Source organism: Ipomoea nil, unplaced genomic scaffold (genome assembly GCF_001879475.1).
Source record: "Ipomoea nil cultivar Tokyo-kokei standard unplaced genomic scaffold, Asagao_1.1 scaffold1043, whole genome shotgun sequence".
NCBI classification, from domain to species: domain Eukaryota; kingdom Viridiplantae; phylum Streptophyta; class Magnoliopsida; order Solanales; family Convolvulaceae; genus Ipomoea; species Ipomoea nil.
Genome location: NW_017617471.1, coordinates 3874419 through 3898515, shown reverse-complemented (window position 1 = coordinate 3898515; position 24097 = coordinate 3874419). Strand labels below are relative to the sequence as shown.

At 33.7% G+C, this 24097-nt stretch overlaps 2 protein-coding genes and 1 non-coding gene across 5 annotated transcripts; 1 reads left to right on the top strand and 2 right to left on the bottom strand.

Moving 5' to 3' along the window:
* Positions 1 to 1525: 1525 nt before the first annotated feature.
* On the bottom strand, positions 1526 to 9869 carry LOC109181472 (protein GrpE-like). 3 transcript variants are annotated; one of them, XM_019331254.1, is made up of 5 exons: positions 9485 to 9869; positions 7638 to 8153; positions 6850 to 6998; positions 6450 to 6671; positions 1526 to 1621 (listed from the first exon to the last, which is right to left on the bottom strand). In XM_019331254.1, exons 1-3 carry the CDS (start codon positions 9797 to 9799, stop codon positions 6906 to 6908), a joined length of 924 nt encoding a protein of 307 aa, XP_019186799.1. In that variant the 5' UTR covers positions 9800 to 9869; the 3' UTR covers positions 1526 to 1621; positions 6450 to 6671; positions 6850 to 6905. The 3 variants fall into 3 exon arrangements, with proteins under 3 accessions (XP_019186799.1, XP_019186800.1, XP_019186798.1); XM_019331255.1 differs by lacking the exon at positions 1526 to 1621 and adding an exon at positions 5813 to 5828; XM_019331253.1 differs by lacking the exon at positions 1526 to 1621 and having other exon boundaries at positions 6312 to 6671.
* TRNAM-CAU lies at positions 2679 to 2750 on the bottom strand. The gene has a single exon. It is a non-coding gene; the product is annotated as a tRNA-Met (tRNA).
* Positions 9870 to 15399: 5530 nt separating the features above from the next.
* LOC109181467 (probable ADP-ribosylation factor GTPase-activating protein AGD14) lies at positions 15400 to 23033 on the top strand. Its single transcript, XM_019331244.1, has 13 exons — positions 15400 to 15721; positions 16078 to 16139; positions 16979 to 17066; positions 17134 to 17195; positions 17275 to 17371; positions 17499 to 17840; positions 18661 to 19473; positions 19607 to 19732; positions 19807 to 19878; positions 20000 to 20083; positions 21618 to 21753; positions 21836 to 21881; positions 22754 to 23033. The coding sequence occupies exons 1-13, from the start codon at positions 15626 to 15628 to the stop codon at positions 22806 to 22808; spliced, it is 2079 nt and encodes a 692-aa protein (XP_019186789.1). The 5' UTR covers positions 15400 to 15625; the 3' UTR covers positions 22809 to 23033.
* The last annotated feature ends 1064 nt before the right edge of the window (positions 23034 to 24097 follow it).

Sequence of the window (24097 nt, the reverse complement as noted above, 5' to 3'; positions counted from 1 at the left end):
TCATAGACATGTGAACTGCAAAATCCTTTTTTTTTTTTACGAATTACCCCCAGAATTACTCCTAAAACTGCGAATATAAAATTTGATTTGCAGGTCCGGGAGTAATTCTGGGTGTAATTCGTACAAGAAAGAGGAATTTCGCACTTCACAAGTTGAAAGTAAAGAGAGATCAATATTGACATTACTGAATTGTCCATTTATTTAACACCAATTTGACGGAATAACAAATGGAGGACTAAATTGAGCGAAACACAAAAGTCTGGGACGATATTAGGTCACCAAAGTCGTTTAGGACGAAATTGAGAAAAACCACTATAGTCGAGGACGATTTTGGGTATTAACTCATAAAATATTGGTCTAAAGATTTATGACACTTATTATATGTCACGTTAATAGATATCAATATTTGCTACAAACAATATTTATTTCAAAACAATAACAAAATCCCTCGATAATTTTTAATATAAACTATAAAGGAATCAATGCACATATATAATATATTATATTATAATATAATAGTATAACAATATTGGAAGTTAATATAATGTCATAAGACATTGCAACATATTTAAAATTAATATTTATTTTCTAAATATAATTATATACCTCATTCTGCTAGAAAATTCGCTTAACAACAGTTTAATGTAAAATGGATATAAATAAGAAATTAACATCGAAATTCTTTTTAGTATTATATAATTAAAATAAATTATTAGTGTCACGAGTCAGAACATAAAAAGTTTTTAACGACAACCATAAGGCCAAAAACGTGGTCCTGATCGAATTAAATAATTACTCCGGTAGTAACTATTTTTGAGTTCAAAGATGCAAATAATTTTGGACTGAGGATATCAGTTTTGAATATTTAAAGTTAGTGGTGAAAAATGAGATTAAAAAAATGTGTAAATAGAAAAGAGTTTGTTAGGTGGGAAACTGAGAAAAGCCGTTTGGCCTTGGTTGGTGAAGTTCGAGATTCAAGAGTTGACCACGTTGGTCGGATCCGGGGTGGGACCCAGCCCCTACTCCTTGTTCGTTGTACGAATAGTAGAAAGATGAAATGTAATTCTTATCGTAGCTCAACTGATCATAGAGGTGAACCTGTAGAAGAATGATCAGGGATCAAGTCGCACCAGCAGCAGTGTGAGAGCAACCTTTCAAAATGAGGGGTTCCTTGTGCGCATTGAGAATGAAATGTAATTCCTATATTAGTAAATAGAATATTAAAATATTTATTATTTATATAAAAAAAATGAAATATTTTTGAATGAAAACATATATTTCGTAATACATTTACATTTTGATATAAAATTATTATATTTTTCAATCAAAAGTATTACATTCGCCAATCTGATATGATGACCGTCATCCTCCTTAGCTGATATGATCTCACCCGCCAGATTCTCCCATGCCTCTATTATCTCCACCATCGAAAGATTGTTCATCGTGATATCAAGCCCTCCAATCTGCTCATCAATTCTCAGCGTACCGACGGAGGACTATATTGTCGCGGGACAATCGACGACCGCCGGCCGCGGGACTCCTCCCTCGCCCAGTTGAGCTGCACCACTGGACTCCAACATTGCAAGCCTATTGTATTTTTTTGGGTACATTTGCAAGCCTACTGTAGAAATATATGCATAAAGGAATTGAGATACGAATGTATAAACATTGTGGAATATGTATGAATTGTGTGGAATACATATGAAATTACAAAATTGACCTTCTGGTTAACACCAACTTAATGGATTAACAAACAGAGGATTATAGTGAGTAAAAATATAAAAGTCTGAGACTATATTAGGTCATCAAAGTCGTTTAGGACGAAATCGGATAAAACCACTATAGTCGAGGACTATTTTAAATATTAACTCATTATCATTCAAAGTAACTATTCCGTGACATGAAGGATCAAAAGAATCACTTTTAAAAGAAAATTAAATAATATATTATGATATTAAAAAGTAAAAGTTTTTTTTTTAATGATATTGTGATGCATAGAATCATAAAAATTAGTATAAGGAATAAGGTTCAAATTGGCCACCGAACGTAACCTGAAAATGCAATTAGGTCACTGAACAAAAAAAAAATTGCAATTAGATCACTGAACGTTCTAAAAAAGTGCAATTAGGCCACTGAACACTCCAAATGTATGCAATTTCACCGGATAGCAGGTTACCATCAATTTTAGCAAGTTACCTGCTTATGTGGTAGCTGAGTTTGCATTTTTAATAATTTTTAAATAATTTTATTAATAAAGTTGAAATAAAATAAAAACAAAATGACGGCGGCCACCCCGTCGTTTTTTTTAATTATTATTAAAATTTATTAAAAATTATTAAAAATGCCAACTCAACTGTCATGTAAGCAGGTAACCTGTTAAAATTGATGGATGACAGCAAGCAAGTAACCTGCTATCAGGTTACGTTTAGTGACCAATTTAAACCTTATTCCTTAGTCTAATGATAATGAGTAGTGATTCCGCAAGCAAGTAACCTGCTATCAGGTTACGTTTAGTGGCCAATTTAAACCTTATTCCTTAGTCTAATGATAATGAGTAGTGATTCCGTAATTTCCTGCTATCAGGTTACGTTTAGTGGCCAATTTGACCTTATTCCTTAATCTAATGATAATGAGTAGTGATTCCGTAATTTTTTGGACTAAAAGTTGTAAAAATTAAATATCAGAGCCAGGTTTCAATCCTGGGACCTGTGGGTTATGGGCCCACCACGCTTCCACTGCGCCACTCTGATGGTTGATATTTTCATGTTAATGGACTTCATAGTCGGTTAAAGTACTGTTCATTTTGGCGCACTGGGCCACACGGGTTATTTTGTAATGGATCTAGAACCCATCATCTTGCTAGGATAAAAAAGAAATACAGTAAAGTTTTCAATCGTTATACCCTACACCATGGCGCACATAGCACTGTACGCCGCGCGCCTCCCAAAACGATGTTGTTTTGGGATTGTTTTGGGAGACGCGGTAGGAAGTTGCTGGGATTATGTGTATTTGTTCATACAGTTATGTGTATTGGTTCATACAGTTATGTACATTTTTTATACAATTATGTACATCCGAATCAGAAAATTTGTGTGTATTATGTTAATAGTTGATGTGTATTATGTTAAAAGTTTATGTTTATTATGTATTATGTTAGATTATGTGTATTATCTTTTAAAAAGAGTATGTATATTTTGTTATATAATTACGTACATTCATGTATATAATTATGTGTATTCTAGTATAATATTATGTACATTCTTGAACAGCGGGTTTTTTTTAAAGAAAAAACTATTACCATTCACTGGGGCGAAAAATTTCAAAAAAAAATAAATTAAAACGACGTCGTTTTGCATCTAAGCACATAGTGCAACGTGCGCCATGGTGTAGGATATAAATTGCCAAAAGTTTTTATCAAGAATGGTACAAAGGGTGAAAGAGGAGAAAAATGGAGTGTTGCCGCAATGCGAGAATCCAACAGAGAGGACGAGTGGACCCCTGAGGGGTGATGTGCTACAGCATTGATTTTATCGAGATGGGAAACCTGCAGAAGGCTGCACAGTAGTGTTGATGTCTCGGTTTCAAGGCAGGGGTCAACATCCATGAGTTTACTAGAATTGAAACTTTATGGGAAAAATTTTGGGTGTGCTTGTTTCGCACATAGTAATTAGAATTGAAATGTGTATCAAATACTGGGTAATGATAATGAGTTTTAATAAACATATTTAACATGTTTGGTAATAGGGTGAAATGAGAATGGTTATTAATAATAATGCTTGAGAATGAAACTCTTATTTTATTTGGGTATTGATTTTTTGGGTATCGAAAATTCATAGTAGTGTTCTAAAAATCTATCAAACAAACAACAACAATCACTTTCATACTCATTTTTATAGACAAAACCCACCAACCAAACACACCCTTTGTTTTATCAGAGCCATCAAAATACTATTTTAGTATAAAAACTTGGAGCAATCTCCTTACAAAAAAGACATTAAATATTACACTAAAATAATGTAAATGAAGAATATTACACCATATTTCTTAATGCTGTAGAACTTTTAAAATTGTTTTTCAAATTGTTTTCTTTTAAAAATTTATATTATTACAAATAAATTATAAAAATTTAAAGATCTCATTGAAACATTTAAAACAGAATTAATATCAATTATAAAATAATTAAAAAATTAAAATACATAAAAACATAAATTTCATTTTAAAAATATTACTCTTTATTATTTATATCAAAAATATATTTTATACTACAATAATTAAAGTTAAAAATAAAATTTTAAAATATAAGAATACAAATTATTTTAGTACATGAATAGAATTTAGTGTAAATTTATTTAAGATGAAAAATTTTTGGTATACGAATATAAAATTTAGTGTTTTGAGTTAGAAATAGTCTACAAATTAAGAGATGGGATCAACCCAAATGAGTTAATGAGTAATTGGCTTAGTAATCACAATGTTTCAAGTTTGATTCTATTTGAGAGCGGCTTATTAAGCTTCTTAATCTGAGTCAGTCAATTATTGATAACCTAAACTAGTTTACCTCCTACAGGTCCTTCATTGTCTAACCTTTTGAGCGTTTTCAATCCTAGAGGTCAAGAAGTCAACATGCGGCTAGATTCATCTCCCACCTCCGCGATGTCTATTCAATGGCCACCTTAACCCAAATCACATTAAGAGCATCCACATCAAGGGAAGAATTGGGGGATAATGTCATATGCTTTCACTTGGGTGGGGTTAATAAAAAGTGTGGGGAAGAATTAATGTGGAGAAGAATTGGCCTCCAAAGGGGCTGGGAGAATGTCAAAAAAAAAAAAAAAGACCACATGTTGTCCGCGTTCGCGCACATCCAAATGCCACACGGGCGCGTCAGGAGCGTCTGACCCTACATTTTATATATATATATATATTTTTTTATAAAAAAAAAACAGTTTTGTTTTGTTTTTTTTTTTTCTTTTTTTCTCTCCCCTCTCACATTTTCTTTCCTAATCACTCTTACAATAGTCCCATATTATTCCCAACTGATAATGATGCTCTAAGGCTAACCACATTAGTGATTTTTTTCACACTTTTTTAGGCAAATAAGACTTAGGTGCATGAGAGAGAATTTTTGAGATCTTCCTGCAATGGGGTGTTTTTTTGTGAGACTCTCAGGAGAGAGAAAAGGGAAGGGAAAGGCGATTGTGTGTGCGTGCAACAGCACGCGCCCACTCAAAACTCTTTTTTTTTAGTTGCATCAGATTTGTTCTTTTTAATTTTTTTTTTCCTCTTCTCTTTCTCTCTTCTCTTTCCTAGTTGGCACCTCAAAAACTAACCCAAAAACCTCGCTATTGAGATTGCCCTAAGAGCATCCATAATAGTGGTTTTTGTAAGTGTGATTAGGAAAAAGAATATGAGAAAGGAGAGGAAAAAGGGGGAAAAAAAACAAGCAAAATTGATTTTTTTTTTTAAATAATAATAATAATAAAACACTGTCAGGCGCGTCAGCGCAGCGCATGCAGTGTGGTCAATTGCTGTGCGCGCAACGCGCACAACCTCAAGGCTTAAAACCTTTTCCTCTTACGCATGCACTATTCCAAAATCCTCATTCGCAAATGAACGAATTTCTTATCTCTCTTATCTTCTTTCTCCAATTTGTCAGATGTTACTGTTCCAAAATCCCTTCACTGATAAGGGTGCTCTAAAGCCAACACTTGAACAATAGTCACCTAAATCCAAATCACATAAAAGCGAACACTTGAACAGCACATCTGTTGTGTCAACGGAATTTCAGCATGTGTCTCCTCTTTCAAGACTCAACTATATTTTTAGGCCTAAATAGAAGTTTCCAACCTCATTATTTATTATCATATGGTATACTAAAGTCTTGCTATTAATAAGATCATTTTTTTTTCCTATCCATTTCCATAATATCAAATCTATGCATTTATATAGCATATAGCCTCTAAATTATTTACACTATTAAGGTTCAATTGGTCAAACAATCAATTTTTTTAATTACTTCTTAAATTTCAAATTTCTTTATAATCTTATTTCAAATATATTCAAAGTTTCAAATACTGTGTGTATAAAATTTTAAAAAAAAATAATTTTAGGTTCAAAACTAGAACCGTCAAACTGTTCTATACTAGATCCAATAAATCATGCACTTAAACTTGATCCTAATAGGTTTCGGTTTCCATTCTGAACCTCATAACCGTTTGTAGTTTTGTACACTTTCAATTAACATTTGATTTATACCGTGCATGTTTCGATTAGAATTGAACCCTGACCATGCCTATCAAAGCTGTAGGTTGAACAAATGGATACTCAAAATATTTGCAAATTTGCACAATCTATCAATTAGCATTTTAGTAGCATGATAATCTGGCATGGTTTAATTTTCTCCAAAAATAAAAAATAAAATTGCATTTATATAGAGTTAGGATCCTCACCGGTTCAATTAGCATCATCTTGCTTAGTGCCGTCTTCCTCATTACTACCATCTGGATATTCTCTGGGCTGCAATATCTCAGGTTTTGCAGGTCCAGGACCAGCGGACGTCTTAACCATTTACAGGCGCAGAATCTGTCTCCAAGCTTGAAAACCTTGTGAAGTTCTGCTATTATGACACCTTCAAATTCTACTGAATCCTCATGCATTATAGCTTCATGCAGCTGACAATTCAAAAGGAATAGTATATCAGAAAGATGCTGAGAGCGAAGAAGATTGGAAATTTCTTTAATGTTTTGCATTAATGGTGACAAACCATACTGTAATTGAACTTTGAGGCAGGATAAGAGGTAAACTTTTGTTATAGTACTAGACTAGATGAATGTATGCATAATAACTCACCGAGTTGGTTCAGAGCCTCAGATCAGTGGAGATATAAACAGCACATGAAATGATGTTCAGGTCTTCATAAAACCTGAACAAACTTTTTGTAGCTTCTCAAAAGATTTTTCAATCATTTGACGGAACTTTGAGCCAACTTGGAATCTTGCCTGCATTGAGCCAATTATGAAAAATAAGAGAATAACTACATATATCAATGAATCAATTCCACTTTTGGTCTCACTATGGTAGGGGCATATATCTACTTTAAGTCATCCTCAAAAGACAAAAATAACCGTTTGGGTTTGAACCTCACTTAATTGTGCATTTGTGCCATTGCAACTTTTGGTCTTTCGTCGAAGAATTTTTTTGTTTACTGTCAAAGTAAACCATCAAGTCATCAAGCCAATCTTTTGGTCCTCAGTCAAAGAAATCATTTGTTTACTATCAAAGTAAACCATCAAGTCATAAACTACCCGAACAACAAACAAATGATTGACGGAGGACAATAGTGGCACATCCATGATAAGTGATGACCAAAGTACGGCGTTTTTTTTACAAAGATTAAAAGTGAAAATGTCATTATGATAGTAGAATTAATTCTATATAAGATGGTAGCTTAAGCACTTGTGCTGATATTTTATTGTATTTGGATAAGCTTAAGGATACCGGCTACAGCTTATATATAGAAATAAGCTCGGAACAACTTTTCAAAGACCAGTTAAAAACTAAAATGCTAAATTTATATAAGCTACTATGAACTCATTGAATATGCTCATCTTAAAAGTGCAGATTCAGGAAAAACTTACCAATGGATTCGCAGGATTTGCAGTTGTCTCCACAGGGGTAACACCAAGAGATCCTAGAATTTCCACAAACTGTTTATAGATGCTCTGATAGCTGTTACTGATTTTCTCCTCTCCCTCACTCCCAACTTCAATTTGGGCTTTTGCTCTCTCAAAGCTATCCAACATAGGTAAAAGTTTCTCAATGACTTCCCCTTGCGCAGTTGTTACCAAAGAAAGCCACTCTCTCTCTGTCCTCTTGCGGAAACTGGCAAAGTCAGCGCTGATTCTAAGTACGCATGCCTTCTCAGATGAGATCAGTTGAGTTAATGTCCGTATCTCTCTCTCAAGATTGATTTTCTCATCCTCTAAGGATTTCAGATAAGCCTCTACCTCTGCAACTTTTGACCCATCATTATTAGCCAGAGCCTCTCTATATAATCGCAACATATTCATAAGAGTTGAAGCAGTTTCCTCTACAGATGCATTCTCAACCTCATTTGAAGTATCAGCATCATCATGAGCACCCCCTATATTTTCCTGTTCAAATTTGGTAATAAATATTAATCATAAAATATTCCTTTGCCTGCACAATATAAAACTGAACACTTGAACCAAAAGATTTTAAAACAACTCAGACAAAGCAGGCATTCACAGTAAAATGGAAAATAATAATAATTATTTTAAAAGAAAAAGACATCCCATAAATCACTGCATAGTGCATACATGTGTCCTCCCATAGATATGCATATTACAGGCCTTTCCAAAAACATCTTTAAGGACCCCCCAAAAAAAAACAAAAACAAAACACTGTAATTGATCTGTAGCATTCAGTGGGCACATCATATATCAAGCTGAATAAGGACACTATTGATGAAAGGTATAAATCATTCTGAAGTAAAAGTAGCAAGAGGAAAACCGAATAAGGAAACTATTGATGAAAGGTATATATATCAAGCTGAAGTAGCAGTAGCAAAAGGAAAACCTGAATAAGGAAATTATTGATGAAAGGTATATATCAAGCTGAAGTAGCACTAGCAAATGGAAAACCTGAAAAAGGAAGCTATTGATGAAAAAAGATCAGTAATAAAGAATGCTAGAGTAGCCCTACCCCCTTTCAACATGTCAGAACAAAATAGAAAATAGAGGTAAATATATCGGCTTCATCGAATAGATCAAACTACTATTTTCATCACTCTCCATTTAAAGTTCCACCATTGAGTGATTTGGGTTCATAATAATCCATTTACTAACGGAAGAAATTCTTAATTACTGAAAACAGATAATGCATTTATTTAACATTTCTCGAATGCAACAACAGAGAAAATGAAAATTGAAAATTTGAAGTAATCACATCACTGTTTGAATTAAAAAGTAATTCCCTCAATTATAGCAATGTTTACACTAAAGCAACCACACAAGCCATTTCAGTATGATATATGTAGAACATGCTCTAAAATAAGCGTAGAGGGACATTGAAGAGAGAATATCAAGTACAATTAATAATCTCAGCTAAGCACATTTAGGAATGGCAAATCCCACACTTAGTCATCTTAAATCGTTGTCTCATTATTTTCTACTGTTACAATTTCATTGCCATCTTATTCAATTTTTAATTATCGAAATTTCAAATCAGCTTCTCTCTGTGCACACAACACAAAATGCATTTCACTAGTCCAGTTGCAAAGTTAAAGCAACTTAGAACTTAGTACTACCAGTATCATATCAATTCAGGACAAAACACAGACGAACATAGAAAAATCAATACAGCGTCAATGCTGTTCCACATTGCATAAACGGTAAAATTACCATGAACTAAGTGCGTTTATACACAATGTAAAGCTGTATAGACCATATTTACTATAAAGTACCTCTAGCTCAGAGTCTCGCACATATTCTTCGGTCTCGGTTTGAGCTGTCTCCGTGGCTTCTCCATCTGAAGCAGAGAGCACGAACTGCCCAACTGAGCGACTGCGAGGCGGTCGAATTGCGAGGTTTGGAGGGCGATGATTGATCCGACACTGTATCGGGAGGCATGAGGAAGTTCGCATTCGTCTGCCATTGCGCGAGATGGATACAGGAGAAGATACTTTATGCGATAAAGCGGATGAGCTCACCGTCGCGCTAAGGGAAGCGGACGGTGGCGCCCTCAAGACGGCGGCCGTCTTTAGAACAGCGGTCGCCATTTAACGAAGACGGAAATACTTCGTAATGGATAAAACAGGGGCGGATGCGAAGCGAGCGGGTAAGGGGGAAGCAAATATGGAACGTATTTATTGAATTGAAAATCTTTCGGACAATAAAAGTATTAAAAGAAACAAAAAAAACAAAACAACAACAACAATCATTAAATACAAATTCGCAAAGATATATACAATATAAATTTTATCGTATAATTTTAGCTTGTAAATGACTACAATAACATATCTGATTGAGGAAAATATGTTACCTGATAATATATTAGGAAAACGGTAATGAATAAAATAATAATGTTATGTGTTTTGAGTACAAAAATCATAATGTCTCCCTACTTGTTACATAGGCTCTACTTTATATTGTATAATCGTAACGACTACAATAATGTGCACATTCTAATAAGTGCAATCGCTCTCCTCTATAAGTGTCGGGTCTTCTCAGTAATTGTTGTGCGCTCTTTTTCGTAATTGCTCATTGATGAATGATGAGGCGGTATTGAACTCTAAGAATCGTTCCACCTCTTCCTACTTCATTCTTCACCGTTTCCAACTGACCGTGTTGATTGCTTTGACTACTGCATGTCAATTTATGTATACTTCGGGTCAAATCTAGTACTTTGTCTAATTATCATGTCTCCAGTGAAAAAAATAGATGAGTTAATACCTAATTTGGTCCCTTGACTATTAGGATTTCACAGATTTGGTCATTAACTACCAAAGTTGCTCAATTTAGTCCTTAACTATGTAATTTTTACTTAAAATGGTCCCTCAGCTATTAAGATTTCACCACTTTGGTCCTCGACTATCAAAGTTGTTCAATTTAGTCCCCAACTATGTAAATGTTAACCTGAAATGTAAGTTTAGTGTGGATTTGGGGACCTTTTTAGAGAGTCGAGGATCAAAGTGGTGAAATCCTAATAATTGAGGGACCATTTTAGGTAAAAATTGCATAAGTAGGGACTAAATTGAGCAATTTTGGTAGTCGATGACAAAAGTGGTGAAATCATAATAGTCAAAGGACCATTTTAGATAATAAAAAAATTACATAATTAGAGACTAAATTGAACAACTTTGATAGTCGAGGACCAAATTGGTGAAATTCTAATAGTTAAGGGACCAAATTGGGTATTAACTCAAAAGAGATACTATATTTAAGAAAGTCAAATATGCATCAAATTCACTATTAATAAATGTAAATTGGATTTGAACAAATTTGACAAATCTACTAATCTTCCTATTTTTAACATCTTAACTATAATATAGCCATATGGTTTGGTGAGCAATTATTGTACCAATAATTGCTCACCAAACCATATGGTTATATTATAGTTAAGTTTTATTTATTTATATGTATTACATGGTGCATAAAAATTTAAATTAACCTTAAGTTATTTTCATCTCTCTTGCCTCATCCAATTCATTTAAAAACTCACAAATAAACTTCAATTGAGATTATTCTAATGAGGTCAATCTTAAAAATTTAGTACATAGTATTTAATATTACAAATTTTCAAGAACTTAGTAAACTACAATAGTAATTGAATTACAATTTTCAGAATCACCACGGATCAAAATTTTTAGACATTTGAGATTTTTAACAATTTTCAGAGTCACCACGGATCAAAATTTTTAGACCTAAAAATTTCTAGAAATCTCAAAAGTCTAAAAATTTTGATCCGTGGTGACTCTGAAAATTGTAATTCAATTACTATTGTAGTTTACTAAGTTCAATTCTTAAAAATCTGTAATATTAAATACTATGTACTAAATTTTTAATATAATTTAAGATTTGTAGTAATCACCCACCTTAAATACCAATTCTTATTTTAATTGTAAATATATTTATGTTCATAATTTTATCATAGCAATTCGCACATAATTATTAAATAACAAAATTTTTATATATTAATAAACCTCATATATGGTATATTTTTATAACATATTTTCCGTGCATCGCATGGGACAAATACTAGTGAAATAAATATATTGCACTAGGTGCAACATTTAGAGAATTATATATGGGCCCAAATCCAGTGCGGACATATCTTAAGATGCTGTTTGTGCGGTTGTACCATTAGGCATACAAATTCGCACAAATAGTGTTAGGAAATGTATAATAAAAAATGCACCAATGCACTAAAAAGTACCGCCAGGCATATATGACTACAAAACACACCATTAGGTATGCATAAATGCACCACACAGTGTTTAGAAACACACATTTAGGTGTAGGAAGGTATAATGCATTTTTTTTAAGTGTGTAGTGCGTTTTGTGATGCATTTGTGCATTTTATTGATGTGCATTTTCTAACACGATTGATGCGTTTTTTACATACCTAATAGTACAATCGCATGTTAAAGCATGATCGCATTTGAGCTGACATCAATTATATATGCACAAATTTTCATATATAGGTAAATACAACTTTTTTTTTTTTTTTAAGTTCAAATTGACCACTGAACGTCATCTAAAAATGCAATTAGGCCACTGAACGAAAAAAAGTGCAATTAGGCCACTGAACACTCCAAATGTATGCAATTTTACCTAATTGCAGATTACCATCAATTTTAGCAGGTTACTTGCTTACGTGGCAGATGAGTTGGCATTTTTAATAATTTTTAAATACTTTTTAATAAACTTTAATAATAAATTTTTAAAAAATGTAATTTTTTTAAAGAAAATGACGGGGTTAATTTTTTGTATAATTTTTTTAAAATCTATTATTAAAATTATTTAAAAATTATTTAAAATGCCACTTCAACTGCCACGTAAGCAAGTAACCTGCTAAAATTGATGGTAACCTGTTATCCGGTGAAATTGCATACATTTGGAGTGTTCAATGACCTAATTGCACGTTTTTGGAGTGTTCAATGGCCTAATTACATTTTTTTTCGTTCAGTGGCGTAATTACATTTTCAGGTTACGTTCAGTGGCCAATTTGAACCTTATTCCTTTTTTTTTTTTTTGTAACTTCTTATGTATTTGTCGTTACATGTACCATAACAATAATGTCAATCTGTATAATGTGATAAAATTACATGAATATTAATATATTACTATATAGTATTAATATTGGTTAATTTTACTAATTATGTAATATATTCTTTTTTTTTTTAAAAAAAAAAATTTGAAATTTAGTCATCAACTTCTAAAATTGTTCAAAATTAGTCATTGGCAGTAAGAGTTTTGATCGAGTGAGGCCTGACTGCCCCATGTGACAGTACAGTCAATTATAGGCCTTAGATTAGATCATCCAGGGAATCACATTCCTCAAGACTCCTTCTCCAAGATTGGTGCGCATGATCTCCAACCACGCGAACTGCAAAGGTAAATTCGTCATCTCAGTAGACTTCAAAGACTTCTCCATTACGAACCCCAACCCAACGCACAATCGAATGCAATTTCAAAATCTCCATTCACAATCGCAACTCTAGGCGAAACGACGACGAACACAACCCCAACCCAACGCACAATTGCAAAACTAATAATGCATATTTTCACCCAGTTTTTAAAGCACAATAGATAGTCAAAATATGCACCATTATTTAACAAACAAAAAAAAAATATTAGTGCGCAACTGTTAAACTCATTTTAAGATTTAGATCTCATTGTGTAAAAGCACAATAGAACTACAATAAATGCACAACTATGTATACACATATGCCCTAGAGTTTGAATAATAATACACATTTTCACCCAGTATTTAAAGCACAACCGATAGTCAAATTATGCACCATTTTTTAACTAAAAAAACACCATTAGTTTTTAGAAATGCACAACTGTCAAACTCATTTTAAGATTTATCTCTCATTGTGTAAAAGCATAATAGGATTACAATAAATGCACAACTATATATACACTCATATGCCCTAGAGTATGAATAATGCACATTTTCACCCAGTATTAAAAGCACAACAGATAGTTAATTTTTGCACCATTATTTAACTAAAAAACACTAGTAGTGTTCAAAAATGCACAATTGTCAATTACCAAAATCAACGAACTTAAGAATACATGCACGTGAACAGAAATAAAATTACCAAAACACCCCAACTTAATAAACGTAAAGTATAATTTCCAAATATCAAAACTCTATTGAGCGCAATTGGATGCAAATATTTGGACGATGCAGATTAGGTCACGCGATTACATGACAACTAATGACCGCGTATGAGCTCATTTCATAAGAAACTTATACAATAATGATTAGTATACATCGATTATTTTATAAGTACAACTATATATATTATTTGAATTATAGAGAATATTATTAATACTTATCGATGTGATACTTGATATCAACAGACAAATCATATATAATTGGATTTAGTATACAAAATATCGGTATTGACTATTGATTAAAGCAGTCTAAATTTTCACATATTATAATCTAAAAACTACTACGGAGTTCTAATTAATACAAATATATAAAAAATTGTATGCAACACGATGCATGCAGTTTGTAGTGAAATGGTATCCTTTTCATTAATAAAAGAGAGCTAGATTTAATTTAAATTAAAAAAAAAAAAAAAGTCACCAGGTTCAATTGGAAATTGACTAAAGTCACTTATATACAACAATTCTTTTTCTTAGATAACAACAATTACGATTGACATTTTAATTTTGATTACAAAATCTCAACTAATATTCACAGGTCTTATTTTATGTATATGATTTGGATGTTGGTTTACAGGGCATTTGGTTGGATGGATTTTAAATTCCATTCCCACTTAATTCTCACATAATTCCAAATGCCATTAAATTCCATAGTTTGGTTGGAGGGAATTGCAATTCCTCCATTTTCATGGAATTAAAATCTCATGTCCCCCTCTGGTATTTTAATTCCTGGGAAAAAAAGATAGTGATGAGTCAAAATTACCCCTTTCTTTTTTAACCTAAAATTACTGTCTAACAACAATAATGGACATTTTTGACTTTATACTACTTATTCCCTTTTAATTCCTATGTATACCAAACATTGGAATTGAAATTTCCAGTAATTTTATTCCTATCCACCAAACACTGGAATTTAAATTCCCACTTTATTCCCAGTAATTCAACTCCCATGAAATTACAATTCATTTCCCACATAATTTCCCCCCTCCAACCAAACGTCCTGTTAGTGTGCGATAATGCAATACTACAAATAATTTGAACTAAACTTAAGACAATTATTTAAGTTAATAATAGTAAATAAATTATTTATATTTTATAAATATTATAATAATTATAGAATTGATCTCGATTTTTTCTGAAACACCAAAGTGCGGCAGTATATCTATGAACGAAATTAGTCAAATTACTGTTGAAAAAGGCTTTGGATAGAAATTGAGTATTTTGATATTCACAAAATTTCAACTTGCGAATTTAACGAAGAGAATAGGATTGAACCACGTCTCGTCGTTCTTCGATCAATGATTACAGTCCGTATAACAACACAGCGTAAAGAGCCCAGCAGCTTCACACTGTAAATGCCGATAATCCAAAAAGCAACTCGAAATTGAAATCAAAAGGCGGATTTGCATACAGAGAAATAGATATATATTTATTTTATATATATATATATACGGAGAGAGAGAGAGAGAGAGAGAGAGAGAGAGAGAGAGAAGTGAGCTTCTCTTACTCTTTCAATTTCAAAAACCTAAAATCACAAGTTCACAGTCAATCTCTTTCTCCGTGTATGTTATATTTACGTGTTTGTATTAGTATTCCGTTTATCAGATTTGAGTTTCGGTTTACTGTTTCTGGAGCAAATTCATTCGCTTCTTCCGGGACGATAAGCGTCAGAATTGACTTAGTGAGGGCGAGGAGCGAAGATGAGCAGCAGAAGGGAAGAAGAGCGGAACGAGAAGATAATCCGGGGGCTCATGAAACTCCCTCCCAATCGCCGATGCATTAACTGCGACAGCTTGGTACGCCGCCATTACTTTGTTCATCTTCTTTCACTCGTTTGCACTGAGTATTCAGTTTCATTCATTTCTAAGCACCGTGATCTCGATTTCATCCGAGTAGAGCTTAGAAATTCTCGTAATTTTGTACTTCTATTGTACTCCTGTTCGAATTCTACTTTACGAGTTCACTTTTTCAGTTACTAGTGTGTGATTTCTGCTCTTCTCGATGTAATATGTAAATGTTTCAGATTCAATGGCGAGGGTGAAAAATATAGAAAATTATTGGTCTGGCTATTATGTGTTTCTACTTCCCTTAGTTGTATTGATTGCTTTAGTACCACCGTTATTCTCTAACTGCTGGTGTTTGGTACTTGTAGGGACCCCAGTATGTCTGTACAAACTTCTGGACTTTTGTTTGTATGACTTGCAGTGGAATACAGTAAGTGATTATGAGTTCCCCATAAGTGATTTATAGGTTATGATGATATGGCTCCTAATTTATTACCTTAGGTAGTTAGGTACTTGGGTGCCAGGCCAGCTGCATTATTTGTTGTGTTTTTAAGTTTGATGCTTAATTTGTTTGGTCCTGCATTTAAAGAAAGAAAATTAATTTATACGGAGTAGCATACCTGCATTTATAATGCCATTTTTTGGGGGTTAATTGTAGATTCTGTACTTCTGTGTATTGCTACATCCATTGTCAGTGCATGGCAGGCTATTGTTGAACAATTTAAACTTATATAAAGAAAATTTGAAATTGAGATTTTCTCAAGCCTTTTAAAATCTTTTATGTTTAATTTGGTTGTCTTTCCTCACCATTCACTTCTGCGTAAATTTTCTGGTTTTGACACAAACTTTCTGTTGGAGTATCATTCATTGCATCATTGAATAACTAATAAACTTTGGATTTTCAAAGATACTCATTATTTGCAAATCCCAATAAAGACTTTTTCATCAGTTTTATTGATGGAAAGATTTGAACTTGCAAATTTACTACTCACTGCAGTCTCATCCTAAAGTATAAAGTGGACAGAGGCACATGACATAGAAATCCTTCATTTATCCTGAAGTGTGAACAACAATAGCTTGGTTAGGTTATCATGTGTCAGTGAGACTTGAAAAATGATGGTGTGACACTGTTATTCCTCAAGTTTTAAGCTTCATTTTTTAAAAATTGTTTTTCCATTGGTACTTAAATTGTATTCAGTTGCACCATAACAATCCTTCAGGATATCCAGTTTTTCCTTATTATTTATCTTAATTTGTATTTTGTTGCAGCCGTGAGTTTACTCATCGTGTGAAGTCTGTGTCCATGGCTAAATTTACTTCCCAAGAAGTTGAATCTCTTCAAAATGGTGGTAATCAGGTACACGGATCTGAATGTGTTCCCCATCATTAGGCCACAGAATCAATCTAATGTTTTACTTTTTCAGCGTGCAAGGGAGACATATCTGAAAAACTGGGACCCACAAAGGCAAAGGTTACCTGATAACAGGTATCTAAATCTCTCTGCTCTGACGTGTCAAAGAAATTTCAGATTCAAAACATGTTATTTGACTGTATTTATCTTGCAGTAATGTTGATAAAGTCCGAGAATTTATAAAGAATGTTTATGTGGATAAACGATATGCTGGAGCACAGTCGACGGATAGACCTCCAAGGGGTACACAAGTAACATTCCTGAACCTGTATCTTGAGTGCAGACTACTCAAGCTTTTATATTTGTTTCTGTGACTTCTATTCTAGCTTTTTCACGCTCTTTCCCAACTAAAGGGCTGAATATGGCTTTACTTGCCAGAACTTTAGAGGCCATGTAGATGAGACGAGACGGGCAAGTTCGTATCATTCTTATTCTCAAAGTCCACCATATGATTTCCAGTATGAAGAGCGGCTTTATGGAAAACATGGTCCTGTTCTTACAAGAAAGCCTGGTTCAGATAGAGGTCTTTATGAAGGAAAATTCTCTAGCTTCTCAAGTCCTAGTCATTTGAGTGACCAAGCGTATGAGGACAGGTTTGCAAATGAAGGTTCTAATCCCAGAGCTTCTGATTTTTCTGTGTCTAGTGGAGGTGATCCATTCAGATCTGAGGGGCAGTCACCAAACTACCAAAGAGACACTGGTTTTCCTGGCCGTCCACAGGTTAATATTCTTTATATTTGTGATTTAAAATTGAATCTCTTAGCAACCATCATTTAAATTGTTTTCCTTCAATTGCTTGTTGTAATGGCATCTTATTGGTGGTCAGATAGATTAATATTTGATGGAAAAGGAATGATAATGATCCTATAACAATGAAGATTTTTGCAACTGACTTATGCAATCAAAAGAAACCCTTTCATATAAAAGTAATATTCTGTTTCTCCCAATTTAAATGGACATATTTTGCTTACATGCATTTTTAGACAAATATTGATTTAACTTTTGCTTAGTGTTCTATATTGATGTGGCTTCCATCTGTGCATGTTGGGTTTTGGTCCTTTTGGAAGTTTGTTGATGAGGGGACAAGGGTTAACAACTAACATGCATTCTAGGTTTTGGTTGAAATTAAATAAATAAACATTGAAGTTACTAATATAGGAAAGCAGATGTTTGAATTGAGACAAAAGGACTAGGCTGAACCGCTGAACATCTAGTTTGGATTATGGGTTTTGGTTGAAATACAGTTGTTGTGTTTACTTCAATTCTTTATTTTCCATTCTCCATTTTCTGTTTTCCAAATGTACAGGTAAGAGACTCTGTTTTTCTTTCTCCATAAAAAAGAAGAATTTCTCTAGTCAGTGAACACACCTTATTATAAACAACAAAGTTCCTAATAAGGGAAAGTAGACTGAACTGATACAAAGTTACTAGGTTTTATAAACTGGCATTTCTTTGTTGGAAATACTGCTATTTGTAAGACGAATGATGTTTCTTCATTTTAATGTCCCTTAAAACTGATGCATTAATATGCTTATTTCAGAGAACTGCGTCATTAGGAAGCTTTGGATCATTAGAGAACTCCTTGTCTATCAATTCATCAAGTTCTTTTGATTTAATTGATGCTGGTTCAGAGCCTGAACAATCAGTCAAGACCCACCACAACAAATTGTCACCTTTGCCTTCTTTGCCTCGCTCATCAGTAGACTTATCCAGTGCTCCTGCAACTTCACAAACTATTCCTTCAGTCTCAAATATAGCTCATTTGACAGAGACATCGGTGACTTCCTCACTTGATTTGTTTCAGCATTCTCCTATATCTACCAATCAAACTCCTGGTTCACATCAAATGCCACAAGCTCCTGCTTCAGGTTTGGATTTATTCCCGGAGGTGCCTACCCAGCAATCAGCTGCGCCATCTGGTGACAGCACCTTGAAAAATGAGGGGTGGGCAACATTTGACATGCCTCAGCACACAGCTCCAGCGGGAAGTGAGGAGTTTACACAATTGACAACTCTTTTTCCTGATGCTAACTCATTAAACCTTTTCTCCGGGATGCCGCAACAGCAGTCAGATGCATTATCCAACAAAAGTTCATCAGATGCTGTTATCCACAAGAATGATGGATGGGCAGCATTTGACATGCCACAGCACACAACAACAATTGGCGCTGATACTTCTTTAGGAAATTATAGCCCGCTTTTGTCTCTCCTGCAAGGCCCATCTGTCCAAGGTTCTACCCTTAATGGGCTATCCTTTCCTTACTCTGACGCTCAAGGAGCATATTCATCGATGCCTGCTCCATTGCATGAAGGCAACCAAAATGCTGAAGCAACCCCAAGTGGCAGCTCTGAGGCAAGTGGTTTTAATTCAAACAGAATGATGAAAATTGAGTGGCATTTCTGCTTAAAACTGATATCTTCTTTTCTGTAGCAGACATGATTTTTGTGTGTTAGTGAAACATGAGCTTGATAACCCTTTTGTGCAGCAATGGAAAGCATTTGAAAATTCCAGTGATTGCTTAGCATCACTGACTGCTCAAAGTAGCGACCAACAAGTTTTTACAGACCATCATCCTGTTACTGATCAATATACGGGATTAAGAGGATTAGAGGTAGTTAAATCTTCTTCTACTACTGCTAACATATTTTTTGGTTATTGTATTTCTAATGAACTTGTATTTTGCAGAATTTTGCTAATGATGAAATTCAAACAGCTGCAGTGGGAGGTGGCCATCAAATTTCTAGCATATCATCATATGTAGGTTACTTTTTTGCTTTTTAAATGTTTTGCTAGTTTAATTTGGGCACTCATTTTTCTCAAGGAGTTCCATTACTTGTTTTTTCATCTTCTATTTTGACATTAAGTTGCTCACTTATAGGTGGGAGAACATGAACTTGAAAATAACAAATCTACCAATCCATTTGACCTCCCGTATGAATCTGATATGGAAACCAACAATATGGTATGTTTTCTTTCCCTGTTCTGTTGCATCTTATGTGGACCGTTGACAATGACATCTATATCGGGCAACAAGCTGAAATCAGGAAAACCGAGTTGATTACTTGATTTCATGTCTTTTAATTTAAACATTTTATTTGTTCCAAAAATTCTTCGTTCAATGGAGAACATAAGCCACAGTTGCACTTTACTGGACCGTTTTGCTTGACATTCTATATACCAAGTCATAAAATGAATACGTTAAAAGTTATTAAAGTTCCAACCTGTATGATAGAAACATGAGCTAGACTTTCTAGTTTCTACAAGTGATCAGCAGTTACGGTAAAAAAAAAAAAAAAAACTATGCAGTTTTTACATTCAATGTTTTTTAGGTTTTCAACTTTACCAGATGGCGTTTCTGATATCTTAAGTAACGAGTCTTTATTAGTTGAGGCAAACTATTAAGTTTCTATATTGTATTACAAACATTGATAATATATTCTGAAGAACATATTCTCCCCCATCCCATTCTTATTGGGAAATAATTGGGTTGATCAAATTTATGGCCCCACATGTGGGCTATCACTATTTATAAGGCTGTTAATTTAAAAGGTAGTCTTTTAACAGTTAATAGATAGTGAAGCAGATGAATCTCATTCGTGTGGTCCACAGGTGAGCTATGAATCCAGTTTATGCTAGTAATTTACTTATCTTCGTCACAATTTAGTTTCCAAGGATTAACCAAATTGACCACTTATTTAAGCATGTTTAGAATTTTGAAATTACATTTCTTAAAGCTAATAGCACTTCTGAGTTCTATTTTGAAAATTTGAATTTATTAGGCAGGTTGAAGTGTGGTCAAATTTCGAAATGCCTTGAAGTATGCAAGCTCATCTTGAACTTGAATGAAAATATGAAATGTTTTTATCAATATATTTTTAAAAAATTGAAAAAAAATATTAAAGTAAAATTTTTTTAAAAAATATTTTTAAAAGATAGATTGGCCAAATGGGCAGGCTGTTGTCTTCTGAACTCAGCACCTATAAACTTGACCTTAGCTTGACTGCTTGAGTTCAGTTGATATTGAGCTAAGCTAAGCGCCGAGAGTGTTGATCTGGATTAGTTTGCAACCTGGGCTCACACTTGCATGAGTTAAGTCCTTAGTAGTCACCTGATAATTGTTGTTGAGAAGACCAGAGATGTCCTATACCAAAGCTCTATGTTTTTAGGGGAAAAAGAAGAGAAAAGAAACTAGTATTTTGAATTGCCTTATGCTTAGATTTCCATCTGGGTCTTGTTCTACCAGCGTATATTTTGGTACATGGCACATCATATTATGAGTTGCATATTGTCTATATATTACTTGGACTCAACTATCTATGTCAATATTCAAACAAGGTGACAGTTCTATGGAAGGTATTCCTGATTTCGAGTGTATTTTGGGGATTGTTTGTGTCACCCATTCCCAATAAATCAGTGCCCAAATTTGTGTAAAATGAATGAGTCTGGGTAACATAGCATTTTTGTGTAATTGAAAATGCATTTTCTTTCGCACTTAGCCTCATTTCTGGGACATGAGCTCGTTACAAGCTGCATTGCCAAATGGAGAGTTGCCAACTTCCTTTGTTGGTGATGTGAGCGGGCCTTGGTTTTCACAGGATTCAGTTGCATCTTATGTTCCTGCTGGATCAGAAGGTATTGAGTAATACTACACACTCTACATTACTCATTAAGCTTTCAACTCCTTTTTCACCTTCCCTATGACTTCTTACTGCAGCCACCTTGGGATTCATTTCAGCACAACCTACAGGCAACCCTATATCGTAAGTTCACCCTTATAAAATGTGATTGCATAAATATCTGTGGACTTCATTATCAAGAACATATTTTCTTCGTCTATACTTTATCTTTGTAAGTATGGATTTGCCTCGAGCATAAAGTAGGAAATTTAGTTATCTGATCCTTTGCGTTCTTGAATATGTTTTAGTAACTAATACCGGGGGAATCTAGAATGGCTAGAAACCCAACCAAGAGTGCTGTTAGTTTCAACATTACAATTGACAAATTGCTAAGCAAAGCTGCATTAAGGAACTAGAAAGGCTGTCTATTCCTCCTTTTGGGCTCTTACATCATGTATGCATGTTAATGACCTGTGATGAGTTAGGATACTTCTCTTAGCTTGTTTAGTGTATTATTTTGCTTGAAGAAGTATATGCTATCTCAAGGTTTGTGAGCCGAGCCTAGGTATGAGTTATTATGTTCAAATGTTCAATCTATATTTCCCTCAGATGTATCAAAAAACAAATATGATATATCTGTGGAACATCATAGGATATAAGTAAAAAATGTGCAATCCAACTATTAGCTAAAGCTTTTAGTTGAAACGGAATACATCCTTCAATTTGGTATCAAAGCCAACCTTATGCCAAGGTCATGGCTTTGAATTTCCAAGATTGTGTCTACGTGTAGCTTAGCCCATCAAAAAGTAATTGGTCCTTTTAGTTGAGACGGAACACATTCTTTAATTCTCCATATTCTATTCATTCTAAATGTACAAGTAAATTGTTTTCCATTTGTTCATAAATATAAAGAATTTCTCCGGTTACTAATAAAGCGGTGGAAGTATCATTGCATTTTCAATGAACACACTTACATTAATTGATCAGCTTTCCAATTTGTTCATTGGATGATGCAGGAAAGTTCCAACACAAGGGCCTGTTGCTCCAGTTGGTGGAAATCCTTTCGCATGAAGATTTTCTCTGCCACCGTTAGATTTTTATTTTGTACTATCAGAATTGGGGATAGGTTTCTATTTCTCAAGTATGGGATTTTCAGTTTGTATTATTTTTGTGAAATAAGACGCTGTCTAGATATTTTATCTCATATATCTGTGTTGCATTCTTGTACTGTTTTATCAAGAATTGAGATACTGTGTTGTACAACACTTATCCAAATGCCTTTGGTTCCTTTTCAAACTTATGTGTTTTTCAATTTTTTCCTCTTTATTTTAAGAACAAGCTGATATACTTACACAACATTTTCTATTATCCATTGACTAGGGATAGGAATGGGTGGTTGGGTGGATTAACCATGACTCAGATGGATGTTTTAAAAATCATATTATTCCACTGGATGCGGGTATTTATTATTATTTTTAAATAATAAAAATATTACACATAATAAAATTCATTAGATATACTAAAACATAAAGTAATAAAATAATTAAATTATTTAAAAATGAATATATTACTAAAATTAATAAATATACTAATACTCACTCCAAAAAAAAAAAAAAAAAAAAAAAAAAGGACCCATGCAGAGTGAATTTAGGTAAACGATTGAAATTGTTATCTTAAGTGACTCAATAAATCTTGTTGTGAATTACTCAATTTTGTTTACATAATATATAAAAACGAGTGGGAAATCATTAAATAAAGAAGATTTATATCCACAATAAATTCTTGGTCATGAGTTTGTTAAACTTCCTTCCTCTTTCTTGTGGCTATCTTCTAATTATTATCTTATTTGTGACTTCCTCTTAATTAGCTTAGTTTGTGGCCAAAATGGAGAGATTAGTTGAAGCCCTCTAAGTATATAAAACCCCATCTCATTTTGTATGAGGACACTTAACAAAAAACCTTCTTCCTAACCTTTGTCTACTTCTTAAGTCTGAGCAATAGTCAGGTTCGTCTACGTTTAAGCTAGTGCAAGCTTAGCGTGGTTATTGTGTTGCCTGTAAAAAGCGTACCGGTTTGTCTTAACTGCACCGTCATCGGGCAAATAACACTTTTAAGACAATATTATATAACACGGCATAGACTCTCGTACACCCTTAAAAGCGTTATTTGCCCGGTGACGGTGCAGTCAAGATAAACCGGTAGGTTTTCGACAAGCAACACACTTGCACCAACTTAAACGTATACGAACCTGACTATTGCTCAGACTTAGGGAAGCAGATAGAGGTGAGGAAGAAGATTTTTTGCCATACAAAATGAGATGGGGGTTTATATACTAGAGGGCTTCAAGTAACCTCTTCATT

Excerpts from the sequence above, each read along its gene's own strand:
- LOC109181472 (XM_019331254.1), bottom strand. The coding sequence starts at position 9,799 with ATGGCGACCGCTGTTCTAAAGACGGCCGCCGTCTTGAGGGCGCCACCG. Across the intron at positions 8,154-9,484 it reads TGCGAGACTCTGAGCTAGAG|GAAAATATAGGGGGTGCTCA; the intron begins GTACTTTATAGT and ends AAATTTGAACAG. Across the intron at positions 6,999-7,637 it reads CAAATCCTGCGAATCCATTG|GCAAGATTCCAAGTTGGCTC; the intron begins GTAAGTTTTTCC and ends GGCTCAATGCAG.
- LOC109181467 (XM_019331244.1), top strand. The coding sequence starts at position 15,626 with ATGAGCAGCAGAAGGGAAGAAGAGCGGAACGAGAAGATAATCCGGGGG. Across the intron at positions 17,841-18,660 it reads GTTTTCCTGGCCGTCCACAG|AGAACTGCGTCATTAGGAAG; the intron begins GTTAATATTCTT and ends TGCTTATTTCAG. Across the intron at positions 20,084-21,617 it reads ATATGGAAACCAACAATATG|CCTCATTTCTGGGACATGAG; the intron begins GTATGTTTTCTT and ends TTTCGCACTTAG.